At 43.9% G+C, this 15,847-nt stretch overlaps 1 protein-coding gene across 1 annotated transcript; it reads right to left on the bottom strand.

Annotated features, from left to right (window-relative positions):
• Window positions 1-6,381: 6,381 nt before the first annotated feature.
• LOC121566992 (microtubule-associated tumor suppressor candidate 2) lies at window positions 6,382-14,158 on the bottom strand. The gene is made up of 8 exons (XM_045214894.1): window positions 14,134-14,158; window positions 13,800-14,014; window positions 9,670-9,775; window positions 9,451-9,524; window positions 9,262-9,360; window positions 8,297-8,416; window positions 7,365-7,462; window positions 6,382-6,775 (listed from the first exon to the last, which is right to left on the bottom strand). The coding sequence occupies exons 1-8, from the start codon at window positions 14,156-14,158 to the stop codon at window positions 6,547-6,549; spliced, it is 966 nt and encodes a 321-aa protein (XP_045070829.1). The 3' UTR covers window positions 6,382-6,546.
• Between the last annotated feature and the right edge of the window lie 1,689 nt (window positions 14,159-15,847).

Below are 15,847 nucleotides of genomic sequence, written 5' to 3'. Positions count from 1 at the left end.
CATAACTATCCACAATGTTTCACTTCTACCATCCAAGCTACGGTGGCAGTTTGGAACAAAATGAAATCAAGTTCTTTACAAAAACAAACAACGCAAAAAGACACACTTATTAAGGAGACATGCCTCATATCAACAACATGGCAGAAACGAAATCATCACAACGTAAACAATAATAATAACAAAGGTATCAACATCCATGTGATCCCCCCCCTTAGATATGTATCTACTGTGAACCCAACCTTCTGTTCTAGAATGGAAGGAACCTGAAATAGTTCTAGAGTACAGTGTCATTATGGTCATGTCCACAGGACATAGAACAATCAGTGCACTTCCAGACCTGACAGAACATTACGTTTCAGATAAATCTCCCTATGTAACCAACCAGTTACTAACCCAGCTACTATTGGCCTTTAGCCTGACAGGCTAATAACCTAATTTTAAAATAGCTTTTCCCTATGTGACCAACCAGTTACTAAGCTATCAGCCTTTAGCTCAAAGGGCTAACCTCTGGTAAGGGTCTCTGGGGAGGCATCATCTCCTCTGCAGCCATGCAGGCAATCTACTGTAGTTCTGCTATATCTATTCTGCTATATCTATTCTGCTATATCTATATCTATATCTATTCTGCTATATCTATATCTATGTAGATATCATCATCCAGATATCTGTGTTCCTCTGCTTCAAATGCTTCCATTGACACAGTGTAAATAGGACATTCTATACAAGGGAAAGTGGTGGTTTTCTACACCACATCATCTAACTGTGAATCAACTAATATTATTTTATTTTACATTGCTAAGTGTTGTTAAACAAATCTTAAAAAAAACAAAAACAAAAAATACTGTATGATCCTTTACATCCGGTGGACATTTTACACCGTGGTTTAAATATGCCGTGTCACAATACAAACCCACAAAACAAACAAACAAACCAAAAACAAGTGGAAAAATCTTGAATTAATGTAAAATAAATGTTTAAATGAATACATGTTTAAATGAATAAATGGCAGTCTCTTGGCTTTCTGTTATGAGTCATGAATTCCTTCAAGACCTGAGATTGATCTCTGATTGAGGTATAACAGATCAATAAAATTAATACAATGGTTCATATGTTTTCCAATATTCATCGTGAATAATCATATTCCATTGAACCATTTTTTCTGCTATACCAACTAGACTTCCTGGTTAGCTAGTATTATGACACTACAAAGATACAGTCAAATGGAGAAAAAGAGTTTGAAAGTCACAATGGATTTCCCACAGCTGCCCAGATGTCACTTGTGGATCTCAAAACCTACGTTTGACTCACACAAAAACACACAAGGCTAATGCAAAAAAAGAAAGCAATCGCTTTTTTTTTCCCGAGTTGATCGCAAAGAGATGCAATGATAAGTACACTTGGACAGAGAGTAACAACAAGAGTAGATCCACCATGGGTCACAATGTGTAAATAAATAGACAACAGAATGGTCCTAGGACATCCTTCTAGAACGTTCTCTTCAGATCAGTAACATCCTTCTAGAACGTTCTCTTCAGATCAGTAACATCCTTCTAGAACGTTCTCTTCAGATCAGTAACATCCTTCTAGAACGTTCTCTTCAGATCAGTAACATCCTTCTAGAACGTTCTCTTCAGATCAGTAACATCGTTCTAGAACGTTCTCTTCAGATCAGTAACATCCTTCTAGAACGTTCTCTTCAGATCAGTAACTGTATCCTATGAGGTTTGCCTCATTGGCTGAGTTTACACAGGATGCCCAATTCTGAATCCCCCCCCCCCACACTAATTGGTATTTTGACCAATCAGATCAGCTCTTTTGACAACAATGGTGCAAACGATAATAATGGTCTGCCTGTGTAAACACAGCCACTGCAGGATCGCAGACGTAATCAATACAGACGTAATAGACGCAGGCATCATCAGTGCTAAGGCCAGAGGCTGCAGGGAAACACCTATAATACCACTGTAACCTGCGCATCAATGGGGATATAAACTCCTTATCCTTTTCAAGGAGAGTCTCGACATTTCAATACCAGTCAGAGAGTCCCAGGCTAAGCGTTCAACGCACTTCAAGGGGAAATGTAGTTTTATGCCACACGGGTTTGCCTAAGAACTCATAAACCCATCATGATTAACGACGTATGGAGTGAGAACACGACACATGGCTTTTCCTTCAAGGGACCTGAAACTCAAGTACAGGGGTGCGTCCGGAAATAATGGCACCCTTTATATAGTGCACTGCTTTTGGGATTACGGCAACACAGTATCTCTATCTATCTACAACACTTTACATTTCAAAAAGAGGTCACCAAGAGGTGTGTTTGCACTTCTTTGACAACAGCCAGGTCAAACCTTTTGCTAGACACAGTCCCGACTTCAATTCATTGTCCTACTGACATACTGTATGTCCGTCTGGGTGGGTGGGAGACGCTAAGAACGGGAAAACCCCCACAACCAGGTTATTGGGAACACAACTGGAAGACTTAGCTACAGCAACCATGCTTTCCAGTGAGCAAGACCGTTGGTTACAAACGTCATCAGAGTAAAACATATTTTGATTGGCAGTTCATCATGATTCTCTGGGTTGTTGTAAATCCTCTATGTAAAGCAGTTCATCGTCATTCTCTGGGTTGTTGGATATCCTCTATGTAAAGCAGTTCATCATGATTCTCTGGGTTGTTGGAAATCCTCTATGTAAAGCAGTTCATCGTCATTCTCTGGGTTGTTGTAAATCCTCTATGTAAAGCAGTTCATCGTCATTCTCTGGGTTGTTGGAAATCCTCTATGTAAAGCAGTTCATCGTCATTCTCTGGGTTGTTGGAAATCCTCCATGTAAACGGTAAAGACGAGGCAAGATGAGAGTAGAAGCGTTGTAGTCTGAAGACAGATGGGGAGGATTGTAGAGAGGCAGTCTGTCATAGTCCAATACAGGAGTGGTCAGAAGACTACTAGGTAAAGTACATCCCTACTGGGAATTTAACTCTAAAGTAAAGTACTGCACAGTACTACTGTCTAAGGACCCTAAAGTACTGCACAGTACTACTGTATAAGGACCCTTAAAGTACTGCACAGTACTACTGTATATGGACCCTTAAAGTACTGCACAGTACTACTGTCTAAGGACCCTAAAGTACTGCACAGTACTACTGTATAAGGACCCTTAAAGTACTGCACAGTACTACTGTATAAGGACCCTAAAGTACTGCACAGTACTACTGTCTAAGGACCCTTAAAGTACTGCACAGTACTACTGTCTATGGACCCTAAAGTACTGCACAGTACTACTGTCTAAGGACCCTAAAGTACTGCACAGTACTACTGTATAAGGACCCTTAAAGTACTGCACAGTACTACTGTATATGGACCCTTAAAGTACTGCACAGTACTACTGTCTAAGGACCCTAAAGTACTGCACAGTACTACTGTATAAGGACCCTTAAAGTACTGCACAGTACTACTGTATAAGGACCCTAAAGTACTGCACAGTACTACTGTCTAAGGACCCTTAAAGTACTGCACAGTACTACTGTCTATGGACCCTAAAGTACTGCACAGTACTACTGTCTAAGGACCCTAAAGTACTGCACAGTACTACTGTCTAAGGGCCCTTAAAGTACTGCACAGTACTACTGTCTATGGACCCTAAAGTACTGCACAGTACTACTGTCTATGGACCCTAAAGTACTGCACAGTACTACTGTCTAAGGACCCTAAAGTCCTGCACAGTACTACTGTCTAAGGACCCTTAAAGTACTGCACAGTACTACTGTCTATGGACCCTAAAGTACTGCACAGTACTACTGTATAAGGACCCTAAAGTACTGCACAGTACTACTGTCTATGGACCCTAAAGTACTGCACAGTACTACTGTCTATGGACCCTAAAGTACTGCACAGTACTACTGTCTAAGGACCCTAAAGTACTGCACAGTACTACTGTATAAGGACCCTAAAGTACTGCACAGTACTACTGTCTATGGACCCTAAAGTACTGCGCAGTACTACTGTCTAAGGACCCTAAAGTAAAGAACTACACAGCCCTACTGTGAAGACCAGGTTCTCCACAGCTGTACTAAGTCAAGTATTGTAAAGCCCTATTATATATGACCCTAAAGTACTGCACAGCCTTACTGGGATCCTATTGTAAAGTACTGCACAGCCCTACAGGGACCCTCAACTAAAGTACTGAACAGATGCCTTGACGATCCAAGTCTTTCTAGGACTGTCAGTAGGTTTCTGTATCCAACATTGATCCTTCATGTGGCTCAGTAGCAGTCTATGGCTAACTGGATTAAATGGGGTGTCAAGACCTTATGATCTTAACTAGTAATGTAGAATTGCAATGCTGCTTACTAGTATACTGTACCTATTCACATGCGGGTCAGCAGGTAGTCTAGCGGTTAACAGCGTTGAGACAGTAACCGAAAGGTCCTCGAGCTGACTGGGTGAAAAATCTGTCGATGTGCCCTTGAGCAAGGCACTTAACCCTAATTGCTCCTGTAAGTCGCTCTGGATAAGAGCGTCTGCTAAATGACGTAACATGCAGTATATCAAGGCTAACATTATGAATCCATTTTACATTTACGTCATTTAGCAGACGCTCTTATCCAGAGCGACTTACAGGAGCAATTAGGGTTAAGTGCCTTGCTCAAGGGCACATCGACAGATTTTTCACCTAGTTGGCTCGGGGATTAGAACCAGCGACCTTTCGGTTACTGGCACAACGCTCTTAACCACTAAGCTACCTGCCGCCCCATATGCAGTTGTTTTTTAATGCTGTCGTGTATTTCCGGGGCCTTGCGAGGGATATTGCTGGTGAGAGGCCTGCCTGTATACAGTATCCAGAAGGCAGACAGTAAAGGACAGGACATCGAAGGCGCTTGTTGTTATTCATTGTTGCGTTTCTGACCAGTAGATGGCGATGCAGTTAGAGGCAAATACATAGAGATAGATACTGTAGGCACCATGAGATCCAAAATGGCGGAGTGAGTCCTTCTTCTACATCGGTCTGTCTGCTTGATAGAATTCACATAAGGGAGGGGCATTAGCGTACTTTAGAAAGAGGGGGGTAAAAAAATCCAACATTTTAAAAACCTCTGTGGTTAGAAAGCACAGACTTGTGATACAATACATGAAGTCAGAGATACAAACAGATGGATGGAGGGAGCTCTGCCCTCGGGACACATGCTCTGTCACGTCAGAATGTGTCACACAGATGAGTTGCCTGTGTATATATTAATCTAGTAGCAGGACACTGGACTGGTTTACAGAGAGAGGGTTGTTCACTTCAGAGATGCAAACTCCCAAAACGGGTTTGGTCAGCATGGAAGCCAACTCATTAAATATCCTTAGATAGGGAGACAAATGCGCACAAAGGGGGAAAACGTTTCTGAGTTGACTGGATGGAGACATATTTCTCCCTCATCGGGACAGAACGAGGTTCCTCTTCACCCAAAAGAGAAAAGGACGGATAAAAAGTTCCAGAGTTCCAGAGATGAGTGGATGGAAGGAGAGATGTTCCCCCTATCCCCTATCCTCTATCCTCCATCCCTCCATCCTCTATCCTCCATCCCTCTATCCTCCACCCATCCTCTATCCTCTATCCCCTATCCCCTATCCCCTACCCCTCCATTCTCTATCCTCCATCCCTCTATCCTCCACCCATCCTCTATCCTCTATCCCCTACCCCCCTATCCCCTATCCCCTATCCCCTATCCTCTATCCCTCTATCCTCCATCCCTCTATCCTCTATCCTCCATCCCTCTATCCTCCACCCATCCTCCATCCCTCTATCCTCCACCCATCCTCCATCCTCCATCCCTCTATCCTCCATCCCTCTATCCTCCATCCCTCCATCCATCCTCCATCCCTCTATCCTCCATCCCTCTATCCTCCATCCCTCTATCATCCATCCCTCCATCCATCCTCCATCCTCCATCCATCCATCCTCCATCCTCCATCCATCCTCATCAAAAAAGGGAGAGAAAAAGGAAGGGCGTTCACAAGACGAGTCAGTGGATGGATGGATGAAGTCAGTGGATGGATGGATGGAGTCAGTGGATGGATGAAGTCAGTGGATGGATGGATGAAGTCAGTGGATGGATGGATGAAGTCAGTGGATGGATGAAGTCAGTGGATGGATGGATGAAGTCAGTGGATGGATGGATGAAGTCAGTGGATGGATGGATGAAGTCAGTGGATGGATGGATGGAGTCAGTGGATGGATGGATGAAGTCAGTGGATGGATGGATGAAGTCAGTGGATGGATGGATGGAGTCAGTGGATGGATGAAGTCAGTGGATGGATGAAGTCAGTGGATGGATGGATGAAGTCAGTAGATGGATGGATGAAGTCAGTGGATGGATGAAGTCAGTGGATGGATGGATGAAGTCAGTGGATGGATGAAGTCAGCGGATGGATGGATAAAGTCAGTGGATGGATGAAGGGATGTGGTGGGAAGGAGAAATGTTCTTCCATCTTCCTCCTCATCTGGAAAAGTAGATAAGGGAGATGGAGGCGGTAGGAGAGGCATTGGGGAGAGGCCTTCTCATTGGTGGTAGGAGTGCGGTCGTGCGGGTGACCCCGGGCCAGCGGAGGAACGGTGGTGACTGGGGGAGGAGGTGTTGGAGGCTCGGTGGATGGGGGAGCCGGTGGGGGACATGTGGGGGCTCTGCAGACGCCACAGCAGCTCCTCGTTGTTCCGACTCAAACGTTTCTTCTCATTGCTCTCCTTCTCCATTGACTCCTGGAGGTTGGCGTTCTCTTCCGAGAGTTGTCTTGATGGGGAGAACAGGGGGTGGAGTGTGGAAAGGGTGGAGGAGAGGGGATGGATAGAGGGGGAGGGGGAAGGGTGGAGGAGAGGGGATGGATAGAGGGGGGGAAGGGTGGAGGAGAGGGGGTGGATAGAGGGGGAGGGGGAAGGGTGGAGGAGAGGGGTGGATAGAGGGGGAAAGGGTGGAGGAGAGGGGATGGATAGAGGGGGAGGGTGGAGGAGAGGGGATGGATAGAGGGGGAGGGGGAAGGGTGGAGGAGAGGGGATGGATAGAGGGGGAGGGGAGAAGGGTGGAGGAGAGGGGATGGATAGAGGGGGAAGGGTGGAGGAGAGGGGTGGATAGAGGGGGAAGGGTGGAGGAGAGGGGATGGATAGAGGGGGAAAGGGTGGAGGAGAGGGGGTGGATAGAGGGGGAGGGGGAAGGGTGGAGGTGTAGGAGGGAGGAGTGTTGAGGGGTTGTAAAAAAACAGCACTAGTTATGAGATAACAAAAGACAGAACGAACACCTTTAAAAAGGTGAGGTGTTGTCGGACTACACTTTGAAAAGAGTCTGCGAGTGTGTGTGCATGTGTGTGTGTCTGTGTGTATGTTACCTGGACAAGGCTAGGTTCCTGTCTATCCTGGCCCTCAGGTCTTCATTCTGCTGCTGTAACATCTGTACTCTCTCCTCCAGGAACACGTTCTTTTGGGCCTGCTCAAAAAACACATGGACAGTAGCGCACAACATTAAAATCAACATCACACACACACACACACACACAAACACACACATAGCGAAACATTAAATGATTCAAACCAACCACTTTCTCTGCTCAATAACAAGCCACCACTCTCTGGAGGTTCCTTCTGTCGCTCTGCCTTATAAATAACCATTCTGATAAATAACCATTCTGATACATAACCATTCTGATAAATAACCATTCTGATACATAACCATTCTGATACATAACCATTCTGATACATAACCATTCTGATAAATAACCATTCTGATACATAACCATTCTGATACATAACCATTCTGATACATACTCATTCTGATAAATAACCATTCTGATAAATAACCATTCTGATAAATAACCATTCTGATACATAACCATTCTGATAAATAACCATTCTGATACATAACCATTCTGATACATAACCACTCTGATACATAACCATTCTGATACATAACCATTCTGATAAATAACCATTCTGATACATAACCATTCTGATAAATAACCATTCTGATAAATAACCATTCTGATAAATAACCATTCTGATACATAACCATTCTGATACATAACCATTCTGATACATAAACATTCTGATAAATAACCATTCTGATAAATAACCATTCTGATAAATAACCATTCTGATAAATAACCATTCTGATATATACCATTCATTATGAGCCTACCATTCATTTTGAGCCTACCATTCATTATGAGGCTACCATTCATTATGAGCCTACCATTCATTATGAGCCTACCATTCATTATGAGCCTACCATTCACTATGAGCCTACCATTCATTATGAGCCTACCATTCTCTCCAGCTCCGAGATCTTAACGTCCTGTTCGTGGATCTGTTGGTTCTTCATTAACAGAACTTCCTTCAAGCTCTTCAGATCCTCCTCAATGTGCTGGTACGGAGCCAGAGCATCCTGATAGCAAACCAAGAAATCAATAGCAAACCAAGAAATCAACAGCAAACCAAGAAATCAACAGCAAACCAAGAAATCAACAGCAAATCAAGAAATCAACAGCAAACCAAGAAATCAATAGCAAACCAAGAAATCAATAGCAAACCAAGAAATCAACAGCAAACCAAGAAATCAACAGCAAACCAAGAAATCAATAGCAAACCAAGAAATCAATAGCAAACCAAGAAATCAACAGCAAACCAAGAAATCAACAGCAAACCAAGAAATCAACAGCAAACCAAGAAATCAACAGCAAACCAAGAAATCAACAGCAAACCAAGAAATCAACAGCAAACCAAGAAATGATGAGGGACTGAATCCCATTTATAATGATAATAATAATATATCAAATAAATAATAATAATATATAATGTATATATTTTTGTTCAGTATATTTTAGTCAATGGGGCCACCTGTCAATGTTTTTAGAGGGCGATATAATGGCGATTTAAATGGTTTCACTGTCTAGATCCATCTACACTTTTAGGATATCCAGACACAATGGGTCTCTGACTACCTCTGGGGGTTGGGCTGGAGGATCCGATCACAATCAGATCACAATGGGTCTCTGACTACCTCTGGGGGGTGGGCTGGAGGATCCGATCACAATCAGATCACAATGGGTCTCTGACTACCTCTGGGGGTTGGGCTGGAGGATCCGATCACAATCAGATCACAATGAGTCTTTTAATCGTCTACACCTGTTTAAATTTTTTGGGCCACAATCAGCATCTAGACAAGATCAGGACAAAGGACGCATGTTAGCACCAGGTATAAACAAGGTTTAAATCTAGGGCTGCTGTTACCACTATCTGTTCGTCGGTGCTCCTGCATAGAGCCTCCTCAAAGCGCTTGGCTCGGTCTCTCAGGCTGCGGTTCTGAAACGTCAGCGTGTCCACCTGGTCCTGGACAACAAGTGTTTAAAACACTACATTATAGTATTTCATCATTGCAATCAATGAATTGATTGGTCCATTAAAGTAGCTCTGCTGTACCTGCAGGGACAGTCTGAGCTTCTCAAAGTCCTCCTCCAGTGACTTCCTCTGCTGCTCATGGGCCATCTTCAGGTCTGTATGGAAACATCAGAACACAATTTAGTCAGGGTGTAGTCAAGTCTAGTTTCTTTCAATGGCAAAGGTTCCAGGCCTCTCTCTCTCTCTCTCTCTCTCTCTCTCAGACCAGGTTGTGTTGAGAGTCCACAGAGCGGTACGTACTTTTGACAGTCCTGGCATGCTCCTCTTTCAGAGTGACCAGCGTGTCGTTGTGGTTGTTCTCCATCTCAGTCAGGGCCGCCTCATGATTCTCTGTGACCTCCTCCATCTGGAGACACACATGATCACGGGGTCAATAAAAAACACAACAAATCACCATCACATTCACATCATAGTCACCATCACATTGACGTCATAGTCACCATCACATTGACGTCATAGTCACCATCACATTGACGTCATAGTCACCATCACATTAACATCATAGTCGCCATCACATTGACATCCTAGTCACCATCACATTCAGTCACACAATCAAAACCTACTGTTGTTATCTTATGTGTGTGTGTGTGTGTGTGTGTGTGTGTGTAGTGATTGAGTGAGTGAGTGGACGTGTTTAAATATTATTGTGGTGACTTCTGGTCCCCACAAGGTCAAATGCTATTTCTAGGGGGTTTAGGCTTAAGGGTAGAATTAGGGTTAGTGTTAGGGTTAGTTTTAGGGTTAGGGTTAGGAGCTAGGGTTAGGTTTAGGGTTACGGTTAAGGTTAGGTTTTTGGGTTAAGGTTAGGGTTAGGGAAAATAGGATTTTGAATGGGACTGACTTGTGTGTCCCCACAAGGTTAACTGTACAAGACTGTGTTTGTATGTGTCTATGCATGTATATAAAGTACCAGTCAAAGGTTTGATGACAGCTCTCCACACATTCTCTCAACCAGCTTCACCTGGAATGGTTTTCCAACAGTCTTGAAGGAGTTTCCACATATGCTGAGCACTTGTTGGCTGCTTTTCCTACACTCTGTCGTCCGACTCATCCCAAACCATCTCAATTGGGTTGAGGTCGGGGGATTGTGGAGGCCGGGTTATCTGATGCAGCACTCCATCACTCTCCTTCTTGGGAAAATAGCCCTTACACAGCCTGGAGGTGTGTTGGGTCATTGTCCTGTTGAAAAATAAATGATAGTCCCACTAAGCGCAAACCAGATGGGATGGTGTATCGCTGCAGAATGCTGTAGTAGCCATGCTGGTTAAGTGTGCCTTGAATTCTAAATAAATCACTGACAGTGTCACCAGCAAAGCACCCCCACACCATCACACCTCCTCCTCCATGCTTCACGGTGGGAACCACACATGCGGAGATCATACGTTCACCTACTCTGCATCTCACAAAGACACAGCGGTAAGAACCAAAAATCTCACATTTGGACTCATCAGACAAAAGAACAGATTTCAACCAGTCTAATGTCCATTGCTCGTGTTTGTTGGCCCAAGCAAGTCTCTTCTTATTATTGGTGTCCTTTAGTAGTGGTTTCTTTGCAGCAATACGACCATGAAGGCCTGATTCACGCAGTCCCCTCTGAACAGTTGATGTTGAGATGTGTCTGTTACTTGAACTCTGTGAAGCATTTATTTGGGCTGCAATCTGAGGTGCAGTTAACTCTAATGAATTTATCCTCTGCAGCTGAGGTAACTCTGGGTCTTCCTTTCCTGTGGTGGTCCTCATGAGAGCCAGGTTCATCATAGCGCTTGATGGTTTTTGATGGTTTTTGAAACTTGAAGAAACGTTCAAAGTTCTTGAAATGTTCCAGATTGACTGACCTTCATGTCTTAAAGTAATGATGGACTGTCGTTTCTCTTTGCTTATTTGAGCTGTTCTTTCCATAATATGGACTTGGTCTTTTACCAAATAGGGCTATTTCTGTATACCACCCCTACCTTGTCACAACACAACTGATTGTCTTAATGCGAATTAAGAAGGAAAGAAATTCCACAAATTAACTTTTAACAAGGCTAATTGAAATGCATTCCAGGTGACTACCTCATGAAGCTGGTTGAGAGAATGCCAAGAGTGTGCAAAGCTGTCATCAAGGCAAAGGGTGGCTTCTTCGAAGAATCTCAAATATAACATGTATTTTGATTTGTTTATCACTTTTTTGGTTCCTACATGATTCCATATGTGTTATTTCATAGTTTTGATGTCTTCACTATTATTCTACAATGTAGAAAATATTAAAAATTAAGGAAAACCCTGGAATGAGTAGGTGTTCTAAAACTTAGTAGGTGTGTCCAAACTTTTGACTGGTACTGTATGTATGTATGTATGTATGTATGTATGTGTGTGTGTGTGTGTGTGTGTGTGTGTGTGTGTGTGTGTGTGTGTGTGTGTGTGTGTGTGTGTGTGTATGTATGTATGTATGTAGGTATGTATGTGTGTGTGTGTGTGTGTATGTATGTATGTATGTAAATGTATGTATGTGTAAGTATGTGTATGTATGTATGCGTATGTATGTATGTATGTGTGTGTGTATGTATGTATGTATGTATGTATGTATGTATGTATGTATGTATGTATGTATGTATGTATGTATGTATGTACAGTGAGGGAAAAAAGTATTTGATCCCCTGCTGATTTTGTACGTTTGCCCACTGACAAAGACATGATCAGTCTATAATTTTAATGGTAGGTTTATTTGAACAGTGAGAGACAGAATAACAACAAAAAAATCCAGAAAAACTCATGTCAAAAATGTTATAAATTGATTTGCATTTTAATGAGGGAAATAAGTATTTGACCCCCTTTCAATCAGAAAGATTTCTGGCTCCCAGGTGTCTTTTATACAGGTAACAAGCTGAGATTAGGAGCACACTCTTAAAGGAAGCAATCAATCAATCAGATTCCAAACTCTCCACCATGGCCAAGACCAAAGAGCTCTCCAAGGATGTCAGGGACAAGATTGTAGACCTACACAAGGCTGGAATGGGCTACAAGACCATCGCCAAGCAGCTTGGTGAGAATGTGACAACAGTTGGTGCGATTATTCGCAAATGGAAGAAACACAAAATAACTGTCAATCTCCCTCGGCCTGGGGCTCGATGCAAGATCTCACCTCGTGGAGTTGCAATGATCATGAGAACGGTGAGGAATCAGCCCAGAACTACACAGGAGGATCTTGTCAATGATCTCAAGACAGCTGGGACCATAGTCACCAAGAAAACAATTGGTAACACACTACGCCGTGAAATACTGAAATCCTGCAGCACCCGCAAGGTCCCCCTGCTCAAGAAAGCACACATACATGCCTGTCTGAAGTTTGCCAATGAACATCTGAATGATTCAGAGGAGAACTGGGTGAAAGTGTTATGGTCAGATGAGACCAAAATCGAGCTCTTTGGCATCAACTCAACTCGCCATGTTTGGAGGAGGAGGAATGCTGCCTATGACCCCAAGAACACCATCCTCACCGTCAAACATGGAGGTGGAAACATTATGCTTTGGGGGTGTTTTTCTGCTAAGGGGACAGGACAACTTCACCGCATCAAAGGGACGATGGACGGGGCCATGTACCGTTAAATCTTGGGGTGAGAACCTCCTTCCTCAGCCGGGGCATTGAAAATGGGTCGTGGATGGGTATTCCAGCATGACAATGACCCAAAACACACGGCCAAGGCAACAAAGGAGTGGCTCAAGAAGAAGCACATTAAGGTCCTGGAGTGGCCTAGCCAGCCTCCAGACCTTAATCCCATAGAAAATCTGTGGAGGGAGCTGAAGGTCGAAGTTGCCAAACGTCGCCTCGAAACCTTAATGACTTGGAGAAGATCTGCAAAGAGGAGTGGGACAAAATCCCTCCTGAGATGTGTGCAAACCTGGTGGCCAACTACAAGAAACGTCTGACCTCTGTGATTGCCAACAAGTACTAAGTCATGTTTTGCAGAGGGGTCAAATACTTATTTCCCTCATTAAAATGCAAATCAATTTATAATTTTTTTTACATGCGTTCTTCTGGATTTTTATTTATTTATTCTCTCTCTCACTGTTCAAATAAACCTACCATTAAAATTATAGACTGATCATGTCTTTGTCAGTGGGCAAACGTACAAAATCAGCAGGGGATCAAATACTTTTTTCCCTCACTGTATGTATATATGTAACTGCGGCAGGTAATCTAGTGGTTAAGAGCGTTGGGCCATTGACCGAAAGTTTGCTGGTTTGAATCCCCGAGCCGACTAGGTGAAAAATCTGTCGATGTGCCCTTGAGCAAGGCACTTAACCCTAATTGCTTCTGTAAGTCGCTCTGGATAAGAGCGTCTGCTAAATGACTAAAAACGTGTGTGTGTGTATGTATCCCTCCCTACCTGCTCCAGCTGCTGTGTCTGCAGTCTCTGCATCTGCTCCTGTTGTTGGTCCTCCAGGCGTTGCACCTCCAGGCTGTGATACTGCCTCAGTCTCTCCTCCAGCCTGGCCAGCTCACTCTGCTGCTGGGCACGCAGACCCTCCAGCTCCCGCTCAAACCTCCGCTCCAACTCCTCCTTGTCCTGGTGCAGAATCTCCCACCGCGACACACTTGAGGCTGGTGGGAAGGGGAAAACATAGGGAAGGGGAAAACATAGGGAAGGGGAAAACATAGGGAAGAAGGACAGTATAGCCAATAAGGATCTTTTCAAGACGATTCGATACGTCTCTAGATACCATACAGCGGGAGTGTCAAACTCATTCAATGGAGGGCTTAGTGTCTGTGGGATTTTGGTTTTTCCCTTTCAATTAAGACCTAGACAACCAGGTGAGGGGAGTTCCTTACTAATTAGTGACCGTAATTCGTCAATCAAGTTCAAGGGAGGAGCGAAAACCCGCAGACACTCGGTCCTCCGTGGAATGAGTTTGACGCGTGCGATACAGGAACAATACGTTTTAGTTTGAAACAATTCGGTGTGATTCGGTTTTGATTAGAGAACCGAATCGATGCGATTCGTATAAAGGAGACTAGACATCTACCCCCCCACTACCACTATCAGATTAGAGCCATAAGGGAGACTAGACATCTACCACCCCACTACCACTATCAGATTAGAGCCATAAGGGAGACATCTACCCCCCCACTACCACTATCAGATTAGAGCCATAAAGGAGACTAGACATCTACCACCCACTACCACTATCAGATTAGAGCCATAAGGGAGACATCTACCCCCCCACTACCACTATCAGATTAGAGCCATAATGGAGACTAGACATCTACCACCCCACTACCACTATCAGATTAGAGCCATAATGGAGACTAGACATCACCCCCCACTACCACTATCAGATTAGAGCCATAATGAGAACTAGACATCTACCCCCACTACCACTATCAGATTAGAGCCATAATGGAGACTAGACATCAAACACCCCACTACCACTATCAGATTAGAGCCATAAGGGAGACATCTACCCCCCCACTACCACTATCAGATTAGAGCCATAAAGGAGATTTCTATCACCCCACTACCACTATCAGATTAGAGCCATAATGGAGACTAGACATCTACCACCCCACTACCACTATCAGATTAGAGCCATAATGGAGACTAGACATCTACCACCCCACTACCACTATCAGATTAGAGCCATAAAGGAGACTAGACATCTACCCCCCACTACCACTATCAGATTAGAGCCATAATGGAGGCTAGACATCTACCACCCCACTACCACTATCAGATTAGAGCCATAAAGGAGACTAGACATCTACCCCCCCACTACCACTATCAGATTAGAGCCATAAAGGAGACTAGACATCTACCCCCCCACTACCACTATCAGATTAGAGCCATAAAGGAGACATCTACCACCCCACTACCACTATCACATTAGAGCCATAAGGGAGACTAGACATCTACCACCCCACTACCACTATCAGATTAGAGCCATAAGGGAGACTAGACATCTACCACCCCACTACCACTATCAGATTAGAGCCATAAGGGAGACATCTACCACCCCACTACCACTATCAGATTAGAGCCATAAAGGAGACATCTACCACCCCACTACCACTATCAGATTAGAGCCATAAGGGAGACATCTACCCCCCCACTACCACTATCAGATTAGAGCCATAAGGGAGACTAGACATCTACCACCCCACTACCACTATCAGATTAGAGCCATAAAGGAGACTAGACATCTACCACCTGTGACACTCTGGCTCTAGGACTTGTGTATGTGAGCTAGAGTGTATGTTGTTTTGTTGGGACTTGGGTGTATTTCTATGTTGGTTAGTCTAGGTTGTTTGTTTCTATGTTTGGTCATTGACTCCCAATCGGAGGTAACGAGTGTCAGCTGTCGGCTCGTTATCTCTGATTGGGAGCCATATTTATACTGTTGTGTTTCACTGTTTGTTTGTGGGTTTTTGTTCCAGTGT

The sequence above is a fragment of the Coregonus clupeaformis genome, chromosome 5, assembly GCF_020615455.1.
Source record: "Coregonus clupeaformis isolate EN_2021a chromosome 5, ASM2061545v1, whole genome shotgun sequence".
NCBI classification, from domain to species: Eukaryota; Metazoa; Chordata; class Actinopteri; order Salmoniformes; family Salmonidae; genus Coregonus; species Coregonus clupeaformis.
Note: the sequence above shows the minus strand (reverse complement) of the source record. Positions and strands in the feature narration are given on the sequence as shown.

Bases quoted from the DNA above. Each gene is read 5' to 3' on its own strand.
- LOC121566992 (XM_045214894.1), bottom strand. From the start codon at position 14,158: ATGAGTTTGACACTCCCGCTGTATG. The intron at 9,776-13,799 runs GTAGGGAGGGAT...GTGTGTCTCCAG, and splicing joins AGACACAGCAGCTGGAGCAG to ATGGAGGAGGTCACAGAGAA. The intron at 7,463-8,296 runs GTAGGCTCATAA...TTTTTTGAGCAG, and splicing joins TCTCGGAGCTGGAGAGAATG to GCCCAAAAGAACGTGTTCCT.